This window comes from Semicossyphus pulcher, unplaced genomic scaffold, assembly GCF_022749685.1.
Source record: "Semicossyphus pulcher isolate SPU_LCO1_2020_fin unplaced genomic scaffold, fSemPul1.0.p SCAF_12, whole genome shotgun sequence".
NCBI classification, from domain to species: Eukaryota; Metazoa; Chordata; class Actinopteri; order Labriformes; family Labridae; genus Semicossyphus; species Semicossyphus pulcher.
In genome coordinates, this window is record NW_027211626.1 from 26,879,292 (window position 1) to 26,900,609 (window position 21,318).

General features: G+C 44.4%; 1 protein-coding gene across 1 annotated transcript in view; it reads right to left on the reverse strand.

Annotated features, from left to right (window-relative positions):
* dntt (deoxynucleotidyltransferase, terminal) overlaps positions 1-20,305 on the reverse strand; it is a 108,475-nt gene extending 88,170 nt beyond the window's left edge. Inside the window, exons 1-3 of the mRNA XM_069659129.1 lie at positions 20,112-20,305; positions 12,023-12,197; positions 7,871-7,990 (exon numbers count right to left, since the gene is read on the reverse strand). Coding sequence (XP_069515230.1) covers positions 7,871-7,990; positions 12,023-12,197; positions 20,112-20,305 — 489 coding nt within the window. The remainder of the gene's footprint in view (positions 1-7,870; positions 7,991-12,022; positions 12,198-20,111) is intronic.
* Positions 20,306-21,318: the final 1,013 nt, after the last annotated feature.

Here is a 21,318-nt window from a genome sequence, read left to right on the forward strand (position 1 = left end):
CAAATTAATGAGGAGCCAAGGCTGGTCGGGGGATCGGTGCGTAGGGACGTTGATATAGCACGCCGATTTACCCCCCACCACCAGATATCACGGACATGCCTGCGAGTCATGTTCTCACAGCAGCCGCCTCGCTGCATGTGCAAAAAGAAAACCATGAAAGGAGGTCAGAGAACCTGCTGAGAAGAGTTTTAATGAAGCTGAGCGTAAGTTCAACCAGGAAGACTGTTCCTACTCATTCATTCATTAGCATTATTCATTCACGTTCCCTCTCTCCCAGTCTTATGGGCGTATACTATTTAAGTACTAAACCAACCAGATTCAGCCTCGTCGTCTGTCGACCAATCATCCCGCTGCTGTCAAATTTTAAAGCTGTCCTCTCTTCCGCAGACAGTTTGTCGTTTCAGCTCGATCACTGCGACCCTCCTCCTCCCCGTTCACCTCCAATCCATCTCATCAGTGTCCAAGTCCAGCTCCTCAGCTCGTCCTGTCTTCACCATCATCACCACCACCAGTCTCTTGACTCCATCGGGGGTATCCCATCCTGCTCTTGGCCTCTAGACATCTTCAAGTACATGAAGACATCACGATGGAGTCTAATCGCCAAAGACTTTGCAAATTTCATTATTTCCAAACATGTAAATAAATAATTGTTCAATCTTAATGAAGTCTCTCCTGATTGAAATACGATTATCACCTCGGAGACAGATTTATCTCTCATTTCTACCGAATGAGACGCTTTCTTTCTTAGTGTAAGTTCAAATTTTACATTGGATGATAAGAACTTTTGTTACAAACACCATCGAAGTAAAGTCCAAGCATTTGGGATTTAATTACTAATAGGTTAAAAAGCGTGTAAGTGGCTCTCATGACTGCAATGAAATCCTTGCAGGAAACACTGATCATGACGACAACGTCACCTTTAGTGTAATCATACAATGTATTTGTCTGTAAAAACAATCTGTTCATAATATTTTGTCATTATTATTATAATCGGGAGACCAATCAGTCCGAGGCTGTGCGAGGCTCAACCCCGGCACACGTGCACACTTTTTCCACATGTCCGGAGCCAGTATGCAGAACGGGGATTATTATCTGAACGAGCAGCTGTTGCGCGTTCATTTAAAAAAATGAAGCTGCGTTACAGACGGTTAAACTATCTGTTCTGTGCGTCCAATCTGTACATGGAGCTGAGATCCGTCACTGCGCTCTGCTGATGCCTGAGAGCGCAGCACTGCGCAGCAGAGAGCGGAGGTGCAGACAGCTCCTCTTCACAATCAGACACAGAACAAGAGCAAACTGCACAGAGCTGTGAAACTTTATGGGCGTGTTTGCACCTGAATATCATCAGTGCAGTTTGCTTTGTGAATCGGACCATGAGACGGAGCTGATAGCGGGGGCAAATGATGCGCAATTTATGGTGCTATCAGCGGCCGCAATTCATTCTTCGTGAATTCCCTCCTAAAAGTTATTGTTTTTTCCACTGACAGGCTCAGAGTGTTATTCTAAGTGTTTGATAACATTTACAGAAAAAGTTCAGGGTTAGATTTTTTGTTGAAGATTGATCCAAAAACTGTTGATGCATCTCTCGCTTTAAAGCCACAAGACTCCATTGACAAAAGCAGCTATTTTACTCCCTGGAACACAGCAGTTGCTTGGTTAGTTTAGACTGTTTCAGTAGAGAAGCAACCCTTGTGTGTTCGGAGGCTAAATTAATATTTATTTATAATAGAGTCTGATGGTTTTGAGGAGAACAAAGTAAAGGCTGTTTCTGGTGTCAAAAAAGCAAATAACTATCTCTGTATTCGAACACTTTTAGCGGGCGTACTCTGCAAAGACCTGCTGCAGCTTTAAGTCGTGTAAGTAAAAAAATAGAGGGATGAAAAAGTACACTTTAAAACATTTATACATGTTGCCTGAAACATAAACGAAACAGGCACTAAACACTGACTGTTTGTGTTTGTTAACTCTTTACGTTGTGCATTTGAACTCTTCTGGGGGATGGAGGGAATCAGTTTGATGCATTTAAGGTTCAGTGCGTCTCCACCACCGAGGCCGTTGCTCCTGTCAATACGTTGGAGGTCTTGAGCTGCAGGGGAACACACTCAGCATGTTGAGCTTCACTTACTCCATCCTTCCCTCCCGTCTTTAGTCAGGCAAACAGTGTGTGCTCGCATATGTTGGTTAGTACTTGTATTCATGTGTGCTGCCATCAGAGAAAAGACGGTTGATGCTGTGCGTCAATCAGCCAAGACACGAATGTCAATTTTTGTGTCGGCGTACGTCAGGCTTATGGTGAAGTTATGACAGCAGCAGACTCATGGCTACGCAGATAAAAAAAGAGCGGGTGTGGGTTTGATTGTGAGTGTACTCGCGCTGAGACGGTGTGGATTTCCCAGTCACAGCGAGACACGACAAGAGTGAGAGAGAGCGCAGTAAGAGCAGGTCGACAGGGGCTGAGGGGGTGTTAGACATAAAGAAGGGCAGGGGGAAGTGGTAGAGGAGTGATGGAGAGATGGTGAGGGATAAAGAGGGAGCAGGGATGAATAAATCAATAGTGCGTGGCTGTGGAATGAAGGGCCGCTTGCTGCCGGTGTGTGATTGACACCTCACTGGGGTGCTGTTGCTGCGATGATGCTCATCCTCTCTTCCTGATCCTGACACCTCTCTGCATCACTTCCTTCCCCCTCCCTCTCCAGCACACCCAGCTGGCCCCGGATGCTCCTCTCCTCCCTCCTTCCTGACATCATCGCAGGCTGTTTCCTCAACACTTCCTCTGACTGTCCAAAGCAGTTTTATTTAACACGCTGTGCTAAAAAAAACACAGCAATGCGGATACAGTCACACACACATCATTTAAATCTCCTGGGTGTTTGCTTCACTACATCACATCACTGTCAGAATAATTGGTTGTATTGGTTGAATATGTCTGTTTTTGATGGGGGTGAAAATTGATCGATTTTATGTGACAAGCTGGCAGCGAGATTGATCGGTGGAGCTGAATCCAGCTCTGATACATCGATCTGTACACATCAACTCACTTGCACGCTGGCCTCGTTCTGTGGAGATAATGATGTTTAACCACAGACTGTATATATGAAGCCACTGTAATAACCTTACTGGTTTGTGGACTACAGTTTTTAAACCTCAAGTCTGGCATTTTGACTGTCGCCATCTTGGTTTTTGGAGTAAGATGTGACCATATTTGCACAAGATGATGGAGCTATAGAGGGAGATCAGTTAGCAAGCGCCAACTCATCAGCTAATGCTAGCTTTGTGACAATGTGCATCATTAGTTCTCAGTAACTGTAAAATTAATTGTGATGCTAAATGTCAGCAAACTTTTAATTCAACCGAATCCCGAACAAGACATTTCTCTGTTTGCCTTGGCAGCGACTTGTTAAATAGCCACTCCCTAAAGCAAACTCTGCTTTATCCTCTGAGTGACTCATAATTATTGAAGAAGACTTGAAACTAGAGATTGAGACCATAAACTCATTAGGAAACTGATTACTGAGGGATTAAATCGATTTAGAAGTATCGTTTTCTCACTGACTTCTTGGAGAGTCTCCCCCTGCTGGACATGAGGAACAATGCAGGTTTAAAGGTGCTTTCAGACCTGACAGCTTTGGTACAGACTTAGGGTGGGTTCACACCAGCCTTGTTTAGTCCGATTGAACCAAACCCTGGAGCGTTTGTGCCCTCGGTGCAGTTCGTTTAGGTGGTGCAAACGCCGGAATGAAACTCTGGTGCGGACCAAAAAAACGCAGTCTGGTTTTATTCTGGTGAGAACGTAAACGGACTTAAAGTAGGACCACATACAGGAAACAAACCATAAAACTGTGCATTGTAGTTTACAGGTCCTGACATTTGCAGAGACACGCAGCGAGATGAGCAGAGGACAGAAGTGGGGAAGCAATGAGAAAATAGAAATATGGGCTGACCAAACTATTTCACAAATGCTGGTGGAAACGCACGAGAACACGGAGGTGTTCAAACTGGGCAGTGAGAAACTAAAGGAGAGTCGAACTGATCTATCTGTGGGACAATGTCGGTTAAAAGTAAAAAATTCAGTAAAGTCCACGATCATGTGTGTGATTGATCAGTGTGCTCTCTTGCTTTGTTTACTTCAGGGAGTTTTCCCACGTGGAAATTCTGACCAATCAGAGAGCAGTTTCCCCGCGCATCAAAACTTTTGGTCAGCTGGTAAAAGCTGCCGTGTACACAAACCAAACATGAGGCAAAATGCAGCTTTGTAACAATTTGGTGTTTGATTCGATCAAACAAACAGACTTTAGGTGTGAAAGCAGCCTTAGATTTTACTCCGACAGTCCGGTTCGTTTGGACAGGTGTAAACGCGCATTCGAACTCAACTGCAAACCAAACCAAACTGGGGGCAAAATGCAACATTGTGACAATTCGGATCAACAAACAGACTTCAGGTGTGACGGCACGCTAAGACACTTTAGCATTAGCTTTCCTTCTTAAACAAAGATGCTGCATTCCACTTTTTATACTTAGTCTGTATGTGTGACCTCTCTCTCCTCACACCGCTCATCACCACAGTGCTGTCAACTGATATCTGATTTGCTAATGAGTGAGAGTGAACTTTTCAACCATGTTATTGACAACGTTAATGAAGGAGCAGCAGAAATCCATATGTGGCCACTTACCAACACAGTGCCAGGCATGACTTATCAGCAAAGACACCAACAAACAATGTAACTGCAACATTCCTGCAAACTCAAACCTGTCCTTCAGATAACAGTCAAATCTGAAGGACAGACTGGGTCCCAATTCTGAGAACCAGCAAGTTTGAGTTTTTTGGCCGGCTGAAATAGAGGTGAAAAATATCAACCGTTTAATTTGCAGCTTGATCACAAACACACAGTAACACACGTTCCCGTAAACTCACACATACGCTCGCACACAGAAACACATGTTAAAGTATCCTCAAAGTGTTCTCATGATATCATTACTGTGCCTGGCGATCAAGCAGACAGCGGGACGGATCAAGGATAGCTTTACGCTTGTGGATCAATATCTCGGCCCTCATTAGCACGGTTACACATCAGTCGATTGTTTCCTGTGTCTGTTGGTTTACTGTTGCACATTTCTCCTGGCTTACAGTCAGAGGGCAACACGACACTTTATTTCTTCATTTCTATCTGACTTAAATATTTCAAGTAATTGCATTTTATCTGCCTCGGGGGAACATTTTACCTGTGGCTTTCTGGAACAACCTTTCTCTAATCAAAAAGTCTTCTCTGATGTGGCTTTATGTGGGGATAATGAGTTAATCATGGGGATGGGGAAATTGAGTGGGATTACTAATTATGGAGTTAATGCTGTGGAAAGAAACCAGGGATAAGAAAGTGAACAGCAGCCCCTCCCCAGGTGAGACGTGTGTGCGTACGTGCGTGCATGCATGCGTGTGTGTACGGACGATGCATTCCCAGGCACATGTGGGTGACTCTCAGTACACGTGTGTGCATCTATTATGTACGTTTAACGTCACCGGGAGGTAAAAAGTCATTATGAAACAGCTGCCTCACAGGCCCTCGCTAAGCTGTGCTTAATAGGTCTTACAGAAACTCATCAGCGGGTCTCTGACTCCCACACAAACACGCAGGTCTGCTCGTCACTTCACAGGGATATTAAACATCTCAGACCTCCAGTTTCATATGCTGTGCCAAGTATAGCATCAAGACAGAGCAAGATGAGAGAATGCACCCATGCTGATGTGTTTTTGCATATATTCTCTTCTTTGTCTTATAGCAAGATTAATCTTTAAGTTAATCAAGTTTCTTTAAGTCACATCTTTACAAGAAATTACAGTTTTTAAACTACCCAGGTTTTCTGGATAGCCTCTGAATTCTGAGTAAAGCACACTAATGTTTCCTGCAGCCTCCAGATATGGCGAGGAAAATAATTCTGGATCTGGCTGTTGGTAAATTTTACAACTGTAGGACATAAAATCCCTTTTTTCACTGCGATTCTGCCACAGCACCGTAACGAAGCTTCCCTGCCGCTGCTTCCGCTGCCTTTGCCATTTTACATTGACAGTGTGTGTTGTTACACAGTGTTCTGGCCATGTGGACGCAAAAGCACACACACAGCGCTCTTCCACCCTGCCGGCTCCACTGTTTACACTGACGCTGTTTCACCTCTGATGCCGGCTCAGAGATGGAACGACTTCCCCCCACCATTCTGCCCCTGTACATACGAAGACGAGACGTAACAGAGCCTTCAACTGGCAGTGTATGAGGTGCCAATGATTTAAGTAGATTTAAGTGTTCAGACTGGGAAGTCAAAGTACCTAAAAACATAATTATTATCAGCTGATTAACACGCATTTCTTACGCCTCGTTCCCACAGGATCCGTGTCCGCCGCGTTCCGTTTTCAAGATTTCATTGTGTTATGAAAACGGAAAAAAACGGGAGTCTGTACCGGTCTGTACATGGTGTTTTATTTTGAAATGACCGGATGCTGTATGCTGTTTTCGTGTGTGACTTCCTGTTTGGAACGATCTGCTCTGTTGAGCGTGCTTGAAGTGCGTCCGTCAAAAATAGACCTGGCGCGTATCTTTAGCGGAGCAGAACGGAGACACACTTCTGGTACGGACCGCAGCGCATGCTGTGGAATCCCAATCATTGACTTGAATGGGAGCGATCGACTCCGGAGGTCGCGGCGCACACGGAACGCGCCGGAGACGGATCCTGTGGAATTTGAGGGTTAAACAAATAAGTGGATGAAAAAACGGCTCATTGGCCTTTTGCATCCTGTTAAGCCTGATAATTATGTTTACACTCTTTGGCCACTATTTAAACTTTGATCAAAGCCTTGGATTCAACGATAAACTGATTAGAATTTGGAGGTCAAATGTCAAGGTCACTGTGACCTTATGTCCTACCTATACTGGGAATTTCATTACATCTGGATTATCTTTATATTTTATCTGTCCAGGAGAACAACGAGGATGAATGAACTCCCCTCGCTCTACCCCTCTCCTGTTCTGCTGTGGTGAGAAGGGTTTATTGACAGTCACATGATCTGCAGAGAGACCTTCTTAAGCACCATGTTCTTCCTTTCACTGATTGTAGTGCCTCCTCTCCTGTTAAAGTTAGGCCTACTCTTGCTCTTGTTTTGTTTTTGTATGTAACGTGTTAAAAGATTTTCACCCCTCGTCTCACAGTAACACTCTGATGGATGGAGCTGTAACCTGAGGCATGCGACCATGAGGCAGTCCTTTTGGTAATTCATTTATCTGCCAAAGTTCTGATTAATTTCTAGATGAATGATTGAATTTATAAAATGTCATCATCATTATTTGCTTGTTTGTTGTTCAGTCCAAAACTAAAGATTCACCACTTATAATGGTTTTTAAAGACAAAGGCAGGATGTGTGTGTTTGTTGCTCCCTCTGCACCTGCAGCTACATCCACACCTGAGCCACTCAGCCGACAAACCGCTTCCCCATTCTTAACCTGAGGGTCGCCTCATAAACCCCCCTCCCTCCTTCCAGCGCTGCCCAGCAGATGGCAGCGGTACATATGCATCATTGCTTGTGAGGAGTGTCACGTCTGTCGCCCATCTTGGCGTATCGCGCGGCGCCTCAGGGCGTGTCCGTGCCAGCCCCCTCGTGCCAGGGATCGTGTGCATGTCAGCTGTTGCTCCTCCAGCTGCAGATGCTGCTCATTTGCAGGTTAATGTATTTTGGGGAGAGTTGTGTCAGAGTGCCGGTGAGTGAAGCAAGCCAGCCATCCAATTAGAGCAGAACAGATTAGGGGGCTTTGTACTCGGCAAAGACAGGGGGATAGCCTCCAGTGGGCCGACATATAGAAGTGTGTCCAGAGAGAGGAGAGGTTCTTACTGTGAAGGTCTTGTTCTTGTTTTCTGTGGTTGTACGTCTCTGGCAGGCGTATTGGGAAACGGTGGCCTCAGCAGTGGGTGTGGATCCTTCTGGCGGTGTGGATCCTTCTGGCAGCGCGTCCTGTGTACAAAAACAACACATGCATATTCAGTCATGTATCGCCTTAATTTCTGAGCTCTTGTAATTTGTTGACGGGCTAAATGTGTAAACGTGTGTGAGGCTGTTTTCCAGACAAGCGCAGAGCCAAGAGTTCAAATTGAATTACATAAAAATGTAGCGTTTTGCCTCGGAGAAGTTATTTTTATGACTGTGTGTCTCCAGGGCAACAGGCTAATGACACTCATCTCACAGTCTGGTGGCATCCAAATCCATTACGCCACCTAACCCGTGGCATTACAAATCTGCCTGCCATCATCCAATTTGCCTCCTGTAAATTGCCTTTTCATTCTACGAAGAAATGGTTCCCCATTTGTAATATATGTGTCAAAAGGATTACCAATGTAATATTAATATTCTTGCAGACAATTAGACATCACAAAAGGGAACATTGTGTCCATAAAATTACCCGTGGATTGGTGGGAGGATGATACAGAGAGAGGAGGAAGAGGAAGAGATTGTCATCATATTGTGTTGACTGGGGCTGAAGCTGCAGAGGGAACAGGGGTGTCTCACACAGATAATGAAAGGAGCTGGTACCTCTCACACTGCTGAGCTGAATCAATCAGTCAGGGACTCAAAAATGTTCATCATTTATTCTCTGCCAGAACTCTTTCCTTTTCTCAGAAAAAAAAAAAACCTTGAATATATTTCACGGCACAATTTTTCTGCCAATCAAAAGTAAAAGTGTCTTAAAAACTCCCTCTCTGCTCTCCCTCTAAATACAACAGGGCTCCTCCATCGTTCTTCCACCTCGGCTGCAGTTTGTTTAATCCAGTATGGGATTGTGGGTCCGTGGAGACAAACGTCTGTGCAGCAGCGTGCAGAGGTTCGTTTTCCCCATCTGGGCTTGGTTATTATACAGGCCTGTAACTCTGTGGAGGCTTCAGACTGATCTCAGAGGCGGCGTATCCCCTCATGGTCGTCTCTCCAGCGTCCTCTTTACCTTTACTGTTCGGCTTAAATGTAACTAAGCTAATGTGGGGCTGGGAGTTAAAACTATCTAAGTGAAAATTTCACTGATAAAGATGATAAACGTTGCACATTTTAACTTTATTGATCGATCTAACAGCCAATCACTCCACAGAAATGGCTACAACAGCCAGTAAGTCTGCAGTTATTTGCTTGCACATAAAGAACACCTGTACGAACACACCTTCTTCCCACAGCAGAGCTTTGTTTGAGCTGCCTGATGAATCTGTGCAGCACCAAAGTAACAGTGAGAATGAAGTTGTTTAGATAGAAGATATTAATGACCAAATATGGTAACATGACGTCAATTAAATGGATGTTGGCCATCCTAAGGCCGGAGATATACTGGCTTTTTAACCTTGTGTGAGATTAAGTGCGGATGTGCTGACCGCGCCTGTTACAGTTGCTGATAATAGTTTTATCTTTTTTTGTTACTTCCTTAAGCTGTGCCCTCTCCAAACATGTTATTAGAGACAGTTTTGATCTGTTCTCTTGGTCAGTATGGATTAATAAAGTATTTTGATTCTGATTCGCGTACACATTTGTTGCCACAGGTGTTACTGGAGGATACCTCTAGAGGGAACACCAGAGAGCTCAGGCCGTATGCAGCTACTGGATGTGCGAGATGTAAACAACAGACATGGTGACACTCGAGGAGGTTATTATCATGTCCATTCTGAATGTCAGTGGCTCAGAGACTGACAAAATTCTGTAGCCATCTCAGGCGACTGATGACAGAACTCACGTCTGCACCATCCCCAACATGTTCCTCGTGCACGGATGTTACGACCCCGGACTTGTTCCCATTTAGTTTTGCAGGTTTCCACGTCGACTTCTAAAAGTGAACTTATCTGTCTGCAGCTGTTTGACAGGCATGTTTGTCGCTGTGCAGTGGCAACAACACATCGTACAGACGTGGATAATTGTGGACTTGGTCTTCAGAACTTTCTGTCATTGTTGTCCCTGCTGCTGTGTTGACCCTTTCACATCCCCTCTGCCTCGACTACTGTACGTGTGCAGACTGCATCTCGTGGCCACATAGTGTTCATTTTTGAGGACGTGCACAGCTGACACTCCAAACAGGCACAGGGCATGCGTGGCAGCCATCATACACACACGAACACGTAGTTAAAATCAGGTATATCTGCACCTAAGGCCACCAAAGGATAGAAACTCACCTGAAACGGCTCTTTTTAGTGTTTTTGATGGTTTTAGCTCCTGTATCTGTTTACGTTCAGGAGGAGTATACCTCTGCTGATAATTTAGCTTCCATTAGAAATACCTCACGAAAGATGAACCCCTAAGGAATCCAAAACCTGAAGACAAGTTGAGCTAATGTTACTGGTAGCTTTGCTTGATAGACAGTTATTTAACCTGAAATTGTTTTATTTTTCATCAGTTTCAGAAAAGACCTGATGTTTAGGAGTTCTCTGTAGATAATTGTGCCCCAAGAACTTCTTGCACTATGAACACTGAAAGAATTCTACCCTAAAAACAAGCTGAGCTAATGTTAGCAGCTCTCCTGACGTCCTGCCTGATAAAAACCCTAAACAAAGCATTTTAAAACCCAGAGGGTTCTGAGCTGATGTTTGGATTCATCATGCTGCAGCTACATTTCTCTGTAGTACCATCTGCTGAGGTAAAAAGATTGCATGACGTCGCCCACTCCTACGCCCTCCTCCAGGTCTGTTCCTGGCTCCATGTTAATGCCTGTCACAGAGGTGGAGATGCGCACTCAGGTGGGTTAATGGAATCCTCTCGGGCTGCTGCACAGGTCAAATGTCACCTATGTTCCACCTGTTTAGAGGGCTGCTTGCCCCTGCACCCACGCACCTGCACACTGACATCCCCCTCAGGCGCCTGACCCACCCGTCCCCTTACAGACGAGTGAGGGTGGACACATGTTCACAGGCCAGATGCAAACATTTAGTTCCTTTCATGCAGCCTACTCTTACATCTTTCCACCTCCCCACTTAAACAGACTAAACAGCCTCCCTGCAAGCCAGGAAGTGATGGCACATAACAAACACAAATACATTTCAATGGCTTTAATGCTTCAAATCCCTCCCTGACTCGCTGTAGAATATTTATGACGGTAAAACACATTGCATTTCAAGACTATCAAGAAGAGCCGCAGGCAAATGTGCCCAAGAAGTATCCTGTTTGGGGAATATTTTATCTCTACATGGTAGCTCTTTAAATGGATTTATGACTCATAAAAACAATCTACTGGAAGCTCTGCGCACATAAATGCCACCACGCGTTACCTCGTTCGCTTCAGACAGAAATGGCAGCACAAAAACAAGAAGAGAAGTGGGCCCGTGGTTACCTGGGGAGATGGGTCAATAAATGTCAGCATGGCATCATTAGCCTCGTCTCTTAATGATGCAGCCGACAGAAGCGCGCAACTGATGTGCCACACTCACGCAGCCATGTGGAAACAATGCTAGGAGGAGACAAAAGCTTTTTTTTTTTTGGGACATGGAGGCGCAGAGTCGGCGTGACCGTTAACGCTGTCACAGGCTGTTAGCAGGAACCATCGATGGAGCTTCAGGAGTCGAGTGTTTTTCCATCTCCGCTGTGGGAGGAACACCATATTTCTTTATTTTGGATCCACATGCTGCCAAGCCCTCATAGTGCCATCCACAAGGGGAAATGTGTGTGTGTCTGTGTGTGTGTGTGTTCAGTTAGTGGGCCGCTCTGAGCCCTGGCGTCCAGCTGATGGGGTTATTTGACACTCCCACGTAATAAGGGAGACGTTTCTGTTGCTATCAGTGAGGTGAAGTGTGGGAATATGAGCCGAGGCAGAGGGAAGTCAGATGTGTCCTCTTCCTAAAAGCTCCCTGACAGAGAGGTGACGTTACAGATTTGCAGGCAGAGGAGGAGAGGAGCTCACTGCATAGCTAGAGTGAAAGAGTGCGTGTGCATTTATTGTGTGGCAGCACACTGACGGAAACACTTCCTGTTTTGATGGTAGTGCCATCTAGTGCTTACTCTATATCTATCCAGATGTTCGTGACAAACCTGAATGAGGTGTGTGCTCTCCACAGGAACAGGTCGCCCCTCCCTCATGCTGTCGGTGAACCAGCTGATGTCCAGCACGAGCATGTTGGACAGATTTTTCAGGTCACACTCCTTCAGCCACGTCCACAGGGACGAGGCGTGAATGTCCTCTGACACCACGTGAGTGACCACATCGCTGCAGAGTGAGAAAAAAAGAGCAGTCACTTCAGTTGATGGTTATTTCATCCTGTCAGAGCTCAAGGAGGTAAAGTCTTGCACCAAGGCGGCCCAGTTAAAAATACAAAAATTCAATCAACTTCAATTCAAAATATTTGATGGTTGGTACAATTAAATTATAAAAACTTTAAACTTGCAACACCTTTTTGGCCACATGGGGGCAGCAGACCACAACACTGACATATCGCATCACATTTTAAGTTAGAAAACAGGAACTTATTTACACTATTTTGTCACTAAATGTGTGAAACACAGAGTTTTTAATTTTTTGTGTGTGTGTGTCTAAGTATTAACCATAGACTGTATAAAAAGATGGACGACATGACAGCTCCCTAAAAGTGAAGCCAAAACATTTCGGGCGCCCCCTGCTGACTGGCTGCAGTATAGCTCATAAAGCCTGCCTCCTCCATGTTAACAGATGGGACATGAGTCAAACTATAAAATCAAAATACACGTCAAATACATTTTTCTCAAACATGGTTTCTGTCATTATAGTTAGTTCTTATCATGCTGACTAAAGTCCAAGTGTTCATTTTTCTGACAAGTTTATTTTTAATTAGTTATTTGATGCTGTCAAAAGGATGATTGACAGCTCTGTTGACATTCAGTTCCAGATCAGCAGAGCGGAGGACGATCCGCGAGTGGAAACATAACTAAAACAATCACTACAGTCATTGAAGTTTCCATACCTGTGAACGTTAACCTCAGACCAACACAGAGAAGCTGTTCTGCTGTTAAACACGCCAGTGTGCGGGATCCTTGCTGTTTTTTCGGTAAGTTAAGTGTGTGTTTGGGTTAGCGGAAGTGGCTACGGCCGCTTCACTCGCCGATCTCTACTGTGCAGTCTCTGGCTCCGTATGACGTCACCATCGCAAGATGGCAGCGCCTATCACAGGGCTATTTTGGCATCAATTTCGTACAATGGGAGCAGATGGAGACGCGTTGTCCATCTACATATACAGTCATTGGTATTTATAGTAAAATATAAACATCCATCCATCCATTAACAATCCCAAACTGAGCCAATCCAACAGGTAGCTAGTAAGCTAACTAGCTATAATAACTTATATCGCATAACTTAACCTTTTAGGTGCATGGGGGCGCATATTATTGTTAGAAAACCATTCCAAAGTGAATTTTGCATGATATGGGACCTTTAAAAATAATTTGTTTTTATATTTTATGCAGCTATTCGATTGAGTTGAAATTAAAAAATGCTTGAGAGTCAGCCATCTCGTTTAATTGGCGCACAATGAATCCAAGAATACGTTGGGGCACGAAGGATGCGCCCGATGGATCCTTCGTACGTGGCACGGGGAAAAGGAGGACGCATTTGTAGGCCACATCTGAAGAAGCCTTTGGAATGGAAGAGCCTTCAATGCGTCGCAGTCGCTGACGCAATCGGCCCTCAGATACGTCCATCAAAGGATGCAGCCCCTGAGTTGGGACACAGCTAATCAAAATAATAAGACGTACTTTTAACACTAAAAAGTGGGCTGCGTCTGCTGTACTGGTGAAACCAATATACCGGTATAAAATGCAGAGAAAGGTATGTTATTGTGTTACAGTATTTTACCCAGACGATGGCGCTATCCGGTTGTAAAGTGGTGACTCGACATCTCCACGTTAAACTGTTTCCGGGTCCGAGCCGCCACAAAGTCTCCTCTTTACAATATGCTGCAGTGCTGTTTTGTGTGTGACTGTTACTAACGCTTCGACACGGACATGCACCGTCATGATCGTCATTGCAGTTGCCACCCTTGGAAACAATCAACATTACCGTAGGCTGCCAGCTAGCTACTGGTGCTGTAGCTAGCAGCTCCCGGTGCTGTAGCTAGCAGGATTGCAAACGCGACATGGTGAAAACAGATGGCAGGCTGTAATTTGTGTGTGTTTTAAATGAAAATATATTTTAAATATAATACTTGTGTTTATTTATAAATAGCTACAGAAAACCTTTGTCCCTCTGGGATACCCTCAAAAACAAACTGCACCTTACATTCCAGATTTTACGGTACATTCAAGCCTACGGGCAATTTTAGAGTCACCAGTGAACCTAACGAGCATGACAAACCTACCAAGGAATACCCAGAGGGAACCCACACATGCACGAGGAGACATGCAAACTCCACACAGAAACCTATGTCCGAACCGGGTTTCAAACCAGGAACTAGTTGTGAGGGGACGGTGCTAACCACTGCACCACCGTGCAGCCAAATATAAACATACTTTGCGTAATTAACACAAGTGATCTAAGTTACGTGACTTAAACAGAAGTTAAATTCTGAATGAAGTCAAGCCAAGCCCGGTTTCGAACAGGAATTAATCTCCAGGCTCTCCAGGTTGAAATTCCTGTGTTTGACTGACACAATCAGTCTCTTGTGCTTGACATACGTCGGCTGTGTTTAAAACAATAAGCTGGAGGACAGCGTACACAAACTGCCCTCAAAGGGAACTTACATGGTCATATTTTGGAGCGTTCGGCAACTGACAAAGCTGCTTGAATTGACTAGTTGGGAGTGCGAGGAGGCCATGTCAAAAATATTCATCATAAATAAGAAACAAAAGTGTTAGTAAAACATCTTCATGTGTTATTTATAAGTAGTTTTACACTTAAATCAATCAACAGCTAGGGTGTGGTGATGTTTGATCGGTGATTGACAGTCTGCAGCACAGCCGTAAGCGGCTAATTGATTTTGATAAATATGTTGCTAACCTCTGATTTATTGATGGAGGCAGCTCTCCCTCAGCAGTGAGAGGAGCTCAGCCAAAAACAGAAAAGCAGAAGTCTCTCATGTGAAAGAAACAAAATGTTCTGACTCAACGCTGCGTTCAGTTTCTGCCTTTAAGTAATTACATTTCTCTTAATGCAACAAGCAGCCTGCAGCTCTGACACCATGTTTATGGATCAGAGTCGCTCCCAGGACACCTCCACTTGTCTGACTGACAGATTTCAGTAACTCTCCCATCTCGGCCTCAGCAGCCTTTAGAGAGGTTCATGTGTAGCTTTTAAAATGCAGCTCAGATTTCAGCAGCGTGAACTTCCTCGAGCTGTTTGGGGATCAACACAGGGTGAACAACAATCAGCACAGACCCTCAGTGCCTCCCTCCTCTGTTTGGGAGCTGAACTCATTCAACCAGTGCCTCCTACTGCTCCGCCGAGACTCTCAGCAGACTTTTTATCACGGCCTCCTCCCCTCCGCTTCCTGCCACAGAGTCTAACTACCATACCCAATCAGGGCGCCCAGCCGTGCCTAATTACCCTCAGCACGCTCCTCCTCTTCCTCTCTCCTGGCGTGGGTAAACCGGTGGAAAGACTCCTTAAGAGATGTCCCGGCAGAGCTCAGGCTGAGGCCTAATTGGCCAAATCACGGGCGAAACTAATCTGCTTGGCATACCAGACCGGCCACCGAGGGTCCATGTTTAAAAGAAAAATCCTTCCCAGCACAGGGAGCCTCTCCAGCAGACACATTCCAGGTACCTAAGGACACAGCTATTACCTCCAAAGCTTCAGCTCACTCACAGTAAACAGTTGTCGAACCACAGTGATAGACATTTGGCTCTTGGGTAGATTCACAAAACGCTTTCTCCTCATGCCGTGTTTACCCAGATATAATCCAGGCCCTGGATTTGGATCCTTATTTTATGCATGGCTGCACAGAATGTAAAACGGCAGATTGACATGCAAATGAGCAGCACCAGCTTGTACTTCCCAGAATCAGTGGGAGCGAGCCCAGACACAAGGACAGGATAAAGTCAATGGGCTTTGATATGGAGAACTCTCTCGAGTCGTCTCTCTGCCCCTGCTCGTGTCAGCAGCCTCCCTCCTTCTCCTTCTACTGAAAGCCAGCAGGCGGATCAAACATGGAGGATGTCCAGAACAGAGCTCCACAGCATGGTGAGGTTTCATCTCTTTGCTGATGACAGCTCCTCCCGGGAGACGTCTTCACTGAGACATACATGATAAGTGTAGTAGTAGTAAATTAATCATAGTAAATTAATACCTTAATTAAATTACATTAAACTCACTGAAGAGGAGCTGCTTCCATGGTTAATCAACCACGATGTCACATCTCAGATAAACAGGAAGTGGTCTTCATCGGGATGTAGATATAATATGAGTGATGCTATTTTCTGTGTCCCTTCAAAAAAGCTCTTCCTCTTTCACCCAGGAGACCTCTGTTACTGTCGTCTGAAACCACTTTTATTTTAGACCATCTCACCCAACCAAGTAGTTCTGGTTTACAAGCTAAACACGAGCAGGAAATGTGAAATGTTTGGCTCTACTTATAGGCACTGAAACTACAATGAAAAAAGTTAGAAGATGAGATCAACTTAAAAATCTAAAGTTACCTCCAAAATATTTGAAATTGTCTCAGTGCAGCATTTTATCCAGCTTCACCTGTAATTTTGACAAACTCTTTCAGAAAATGGAGGAAACTTTTTATTTCAAATGATCTAGATCAGGAAAAACACGTGGGACTTAATCCCCAGTGTCATGGATCTTAGCCCGATGCTCATGCCAATGAACGACCAGATTTTAGTGCAGAAAGTGTTCTGGTTTCCATTTGTAGTCTGTTTGTAGTCCGAGTAATATCATGTATCATGTATCAGTAGGCTGTGGCCTATGCAGGAAAGGTCTGTGTGGAGAGCAAAAGCAGGTGAAACATAATCCACCATGATGACACCCCGGCTCCATCAGCATCATCTGACAACAATTGACCCCTGATGCTGTGTCATGAAAGCCGTTCAGTGTTTGGATTTCCCAACTCCCTCAAATGCATCATAAATGATGGCTCCGCCCTCCGTTCAACAAACATCTCATGTTAGAGCAGTTTTCTTCTCCTCTTGAGGACAGACCTGACAAAGCTTCATGTTGACTTTTACTAATCTGCATCATGATGTTGTTATTTCAGCAAACTGAAGAGCCGTTAATTAAAGACAATCACAAGAAAATCTGTTTGTGTTTGGGCTTCATCCCACTGAAGTAAGCCAGAGTGCAGCCTCTGTGTAACTTACTGTTTACAGTGAAACTGAGACTCAGCACAGACAGATGAACGGGCGCTCCTCCGAGAGATGGAACGAACCAAGAGATGACAGCGTTTATTTTGCAGACACATCTGGAGGGAGAATTTCACTTCACTTTGATCTGAACACACGGTCGCTTCTCAAGCTGCTAACTGGACTGTGAACAATGCAGCGCACAGAGAAGGAAGTCTTGGCTGGAAGTCCTTTTCGCTAACCGCTGGCTACACCAGACATGCCTGACATATTTGCTGTTGCTCCCAGAGGCTACATCGTCATCGGATGATGGCGATGGGTTCAAAGATGGCAATGTAACAATGTAAGCTGAAGATTTGATGTTCACTTTTTGTACTTTATTTTCCTTGTTTCACCCAGACTCTTTCATTTGTTCATTTATCTCTTATGGAACAAAAATTGTTAATCAGAAAAAAAACATTTTCTCTAGTTTGAGAGCAAAGACATCTCTCTTATCTTCCAGTAAAACATTTTAAAGAGTTATTTTGAGTTTGGTGCATATACATAAATTTAAAAAATCTATGTAACTAACCAGCCAATCATACAATATAGTTATTTTAAATGTCCTGTCTGTGTTGCAATAGAGTCCACGGGTTGGGACTTCTTTTTCATGATTATAAATAAATAATGCCCACTAATTTAAGTCACTGACCCTCAGCCTCCTGCCCACTTTTTAGCACTTTTCTAAATGATGCAGTGCCTGGAGTTAGACTCAGACGTGTGGGTGAAGTTACACTTTAAACAGTAATCTATACACAGTCCCCAAAGTTTGAACAGGAGGTCAAAGAGGTGAGTTAAATGTGAGTCAGAGATCCAGAGTGAATGCCTGTCAAAACTCCAACTTATTCTGAACGAGCTTTTATTGCAGCTCATCAATCAGCGAGGACAAACATGTCGATATGTGGATCCATGTTCGCGTGCATCAGACTGGAAATAAGGACGAGGGCAGAGTGATGTGTCAGTGTGTCAGAGTGTGTGGAGCTCTCTCCTCTCTGCACGGAGGAATGCACACGTTGTATCTGACCGTGTGCTCCAGGCAGTGTGCCTACAGCTGGTAGAAACAGGGAGGTGCTGCTACCAAGCTGCAGCTGATATCAGTTTTGTCGGCTTGCAGAATTAATGTCAGTTTGAGGCGGGCGCGCTCCACTTCCTGTCGTTGGTTTCAAACTATTGTATCAAGCCGAGTGTAACTGTAGGAGCGCTCAAGCTGTGTTTCTGGGAATGATGCCATGGCCAAGCTGGTGCACTTTTAAATGTGCATTTAAACACTCACGCACACACATGATGGTTCCTCTTTGCCCAGGAGGAACCTTTATTGACCTAAATATTTTGCTAACTTTTTCTCTAACATTTAAGGAACAAAAATGTGTCCTTTCTTTTAGGAAATGTTCCTTCTTTAATTTCTAAAAGTGAAAAAAACTGAAAGAGAGAAGCAGACACACACACACACACACACACACACACACACACACACACACACTTGATCTGACTTTAAGGTGCCCAACCTTAAAAACAAAGCAGACACACTATCAGCAGCCTCAAAGCTGCTCTGAAGTGCTGTGGGTGTCAGGCAGAGTGTTCACAGTTTGGGGTTTAAAAGGTACTTTCAATTAAAGGCAGAAAAAATGAACAAGGCCTGCTGCTTCCATAATTACCGAACAATAGATGATTCATCATCGCGAGGAACAAGCTCAGAAAAACCTCCCTCTTTAAGTGCGACTTCACAAACTTTAACCAAACTCATTAAAAAGTTTGTTTGTTACCTTTCTTCAGTGTTTTTACTTCTGTCACTGCCAGCAGCGTGCAGCCCGGTCAGCCCGGTGCTCCCCTTTACTAAACGTATTTCTGTAGGAGCTGTGAGTTATGGCTCAGAGGGGAAATCCACTAAGGTGTAGCAGAGACAGGACGGATGCTCTAACCCTTCTTAATGAAGTATTCATGAGACAATAGAGGCTCTATAATTAGATCATTGGACCTGAACTTCTGCTAAGAAGAACAAAGAAACACTGAATATCTCAGAGAACCGCTCTGTTCAATAATGTGCAGACTTTATGTCAGTTTAACAGTCTGATCAACGTTTCATTTTCGGATAACGTCTGGTCCCAGGTGTTATGGGACACCTGTGAGGTGTCCAAGGATTTGTCTGGATCAGAATTATCCCATAAAAAAATAAGAGACCCCTCCAAATGTTCCTTAAATCAGCATCTCTCTCTGCATGTCATGGCCGCCCAATCCAGATCTGAACCCCACTGAAAACCTCCTGAATGTGATCAAGAGGAAGATGGATGGTCACAGGCCATCGAACAAAGCCGAGCTGCTCCAAGAGCGGCCTAACGTCACCCAGCAGCTCTGTGACAGACTGGTGGAGAGCATGCAGAGAGGCATGAACGCTGTGAATAAAAAACAGGATATTCCACCAAACACTTGTTCAAAAGGATTCCCCTCTAAAGAGTTAAACACATACTCAAGGTTTGATTCAGATCACAGTCAAAACTGTATTACATCATGTTATCTGATTTCAGAATCCTTTCTGTCATTCAAACATCCTATTTTAAGCAGATTACTGGTGAAAAACTGAGCTCAGACTGCTACACAGACGACAATAATTGGTGACAAAGCTGCTAGACTGTAAAATCATTCTCAAACAGGCCCTTGATTAGGATTCTTTGTCACTAGTTTCACTAAAGTCCTTTAAGGCCAATCGCAAGGTTAAACTCAGAGACTTCCCTCGCATGCTCTCAGCCCTACACAATCATTTCTTTTAGCTGCACACTCAGAAAGCTTTTACACCCGCTCAGTCAGTGAACAACAAAAAGACAATCTTTTTTCCAACCTGAGGAGGTCTTCCACAATGAAGCCCTTCGACCTGGCCAGCTGGGTCAGAAAGCTCCTCCTGCTGCGGCCCATTTTCCTCTCCACCAGGAACAGCCTGACATCCTCAAACTTCACCTCCTCTCGCCCGGGAACGCGGACTTCTGCTGCTCGCGACCTTTTCCTCACACGGGGCACAATGGGAGCGTGGAACATCTCTTTAAAGGGTGAGACATTAAAGTATCTCTGCACCTCTAGGAATTACTTGAGCTTTTGGGTTCACTTCCATCCAGGAAAAAAAAAACGCCTACTTTAGTGAAGCCACTGTTGTTTGTCTCTGTTTTTTATTAGCCTGGCAGGGAGACAGTGTGTCAGTTGGAGCAGGGCTGGTTAGAGTTGGCAGACAGGAAGGCCTCTGGCAACAGGTGTTGAAGATTTGGTGTTTACCAAAAAACCACCTGCCAACATCAAATGATGGAGGATGGAAGAGAAAGATAAAAACACTCTGCTGGCATGGAGTTATTCTCTTCCAGTTAATGTTGTTCTGCAAACACACGTTGGGAGGAAATAAACAACGTGCAAGCAAACAAGTTTGATGTTGTGCTGGCCAGAGAAGAAGCTGAGTATAAAATCTTTTTATCTTTTTACACATATCTGTACTTTCTGCTCCTTAGTGTTACTTTTAAAAGAAAGTCATTCAAAACAAAATGACACGTCCAAAAATTAAAGCCCCTTTGTGGCTCGTTCCACATGTGTGTTATATTGTCAGGGTGGCGTGTAGCCTGCTGTACCTCTACCTTTGAATGTATCGACTCTACCGTCTCTGCAGAGCCTCGTTTACGGCCCATAATCTGTAACTCTGCAGCCTGATAACAGGAATGACAGACGCAGTATAACCTTTACAGCTCTTTATGATGCCAACAGACAGGGAACTGGGCAGAGGCATACAGTATTAGGCACAGCTGTTTCCATGACAACAATACAACACAGGCTCTTAGTCCCACCAGTGTTGTGGAGCTGTGTTTAGCTGCAGATGCTTCTTCACATTTGAAGTCGAGCTCTTCACAGCAGAAAAAGAGAATTTATTTTCCAGTAACGGATTACTGTTTCTGAAAAAGTAACTAAATAAAGGATTACTTGAATTGCAGAACGAATGCGTTAGGTTCACTGCTCCTTACATTTTCAAAACAGGCTTGTTACTTGCTTTTTTTTCTTTTCTTTTTTTTTTT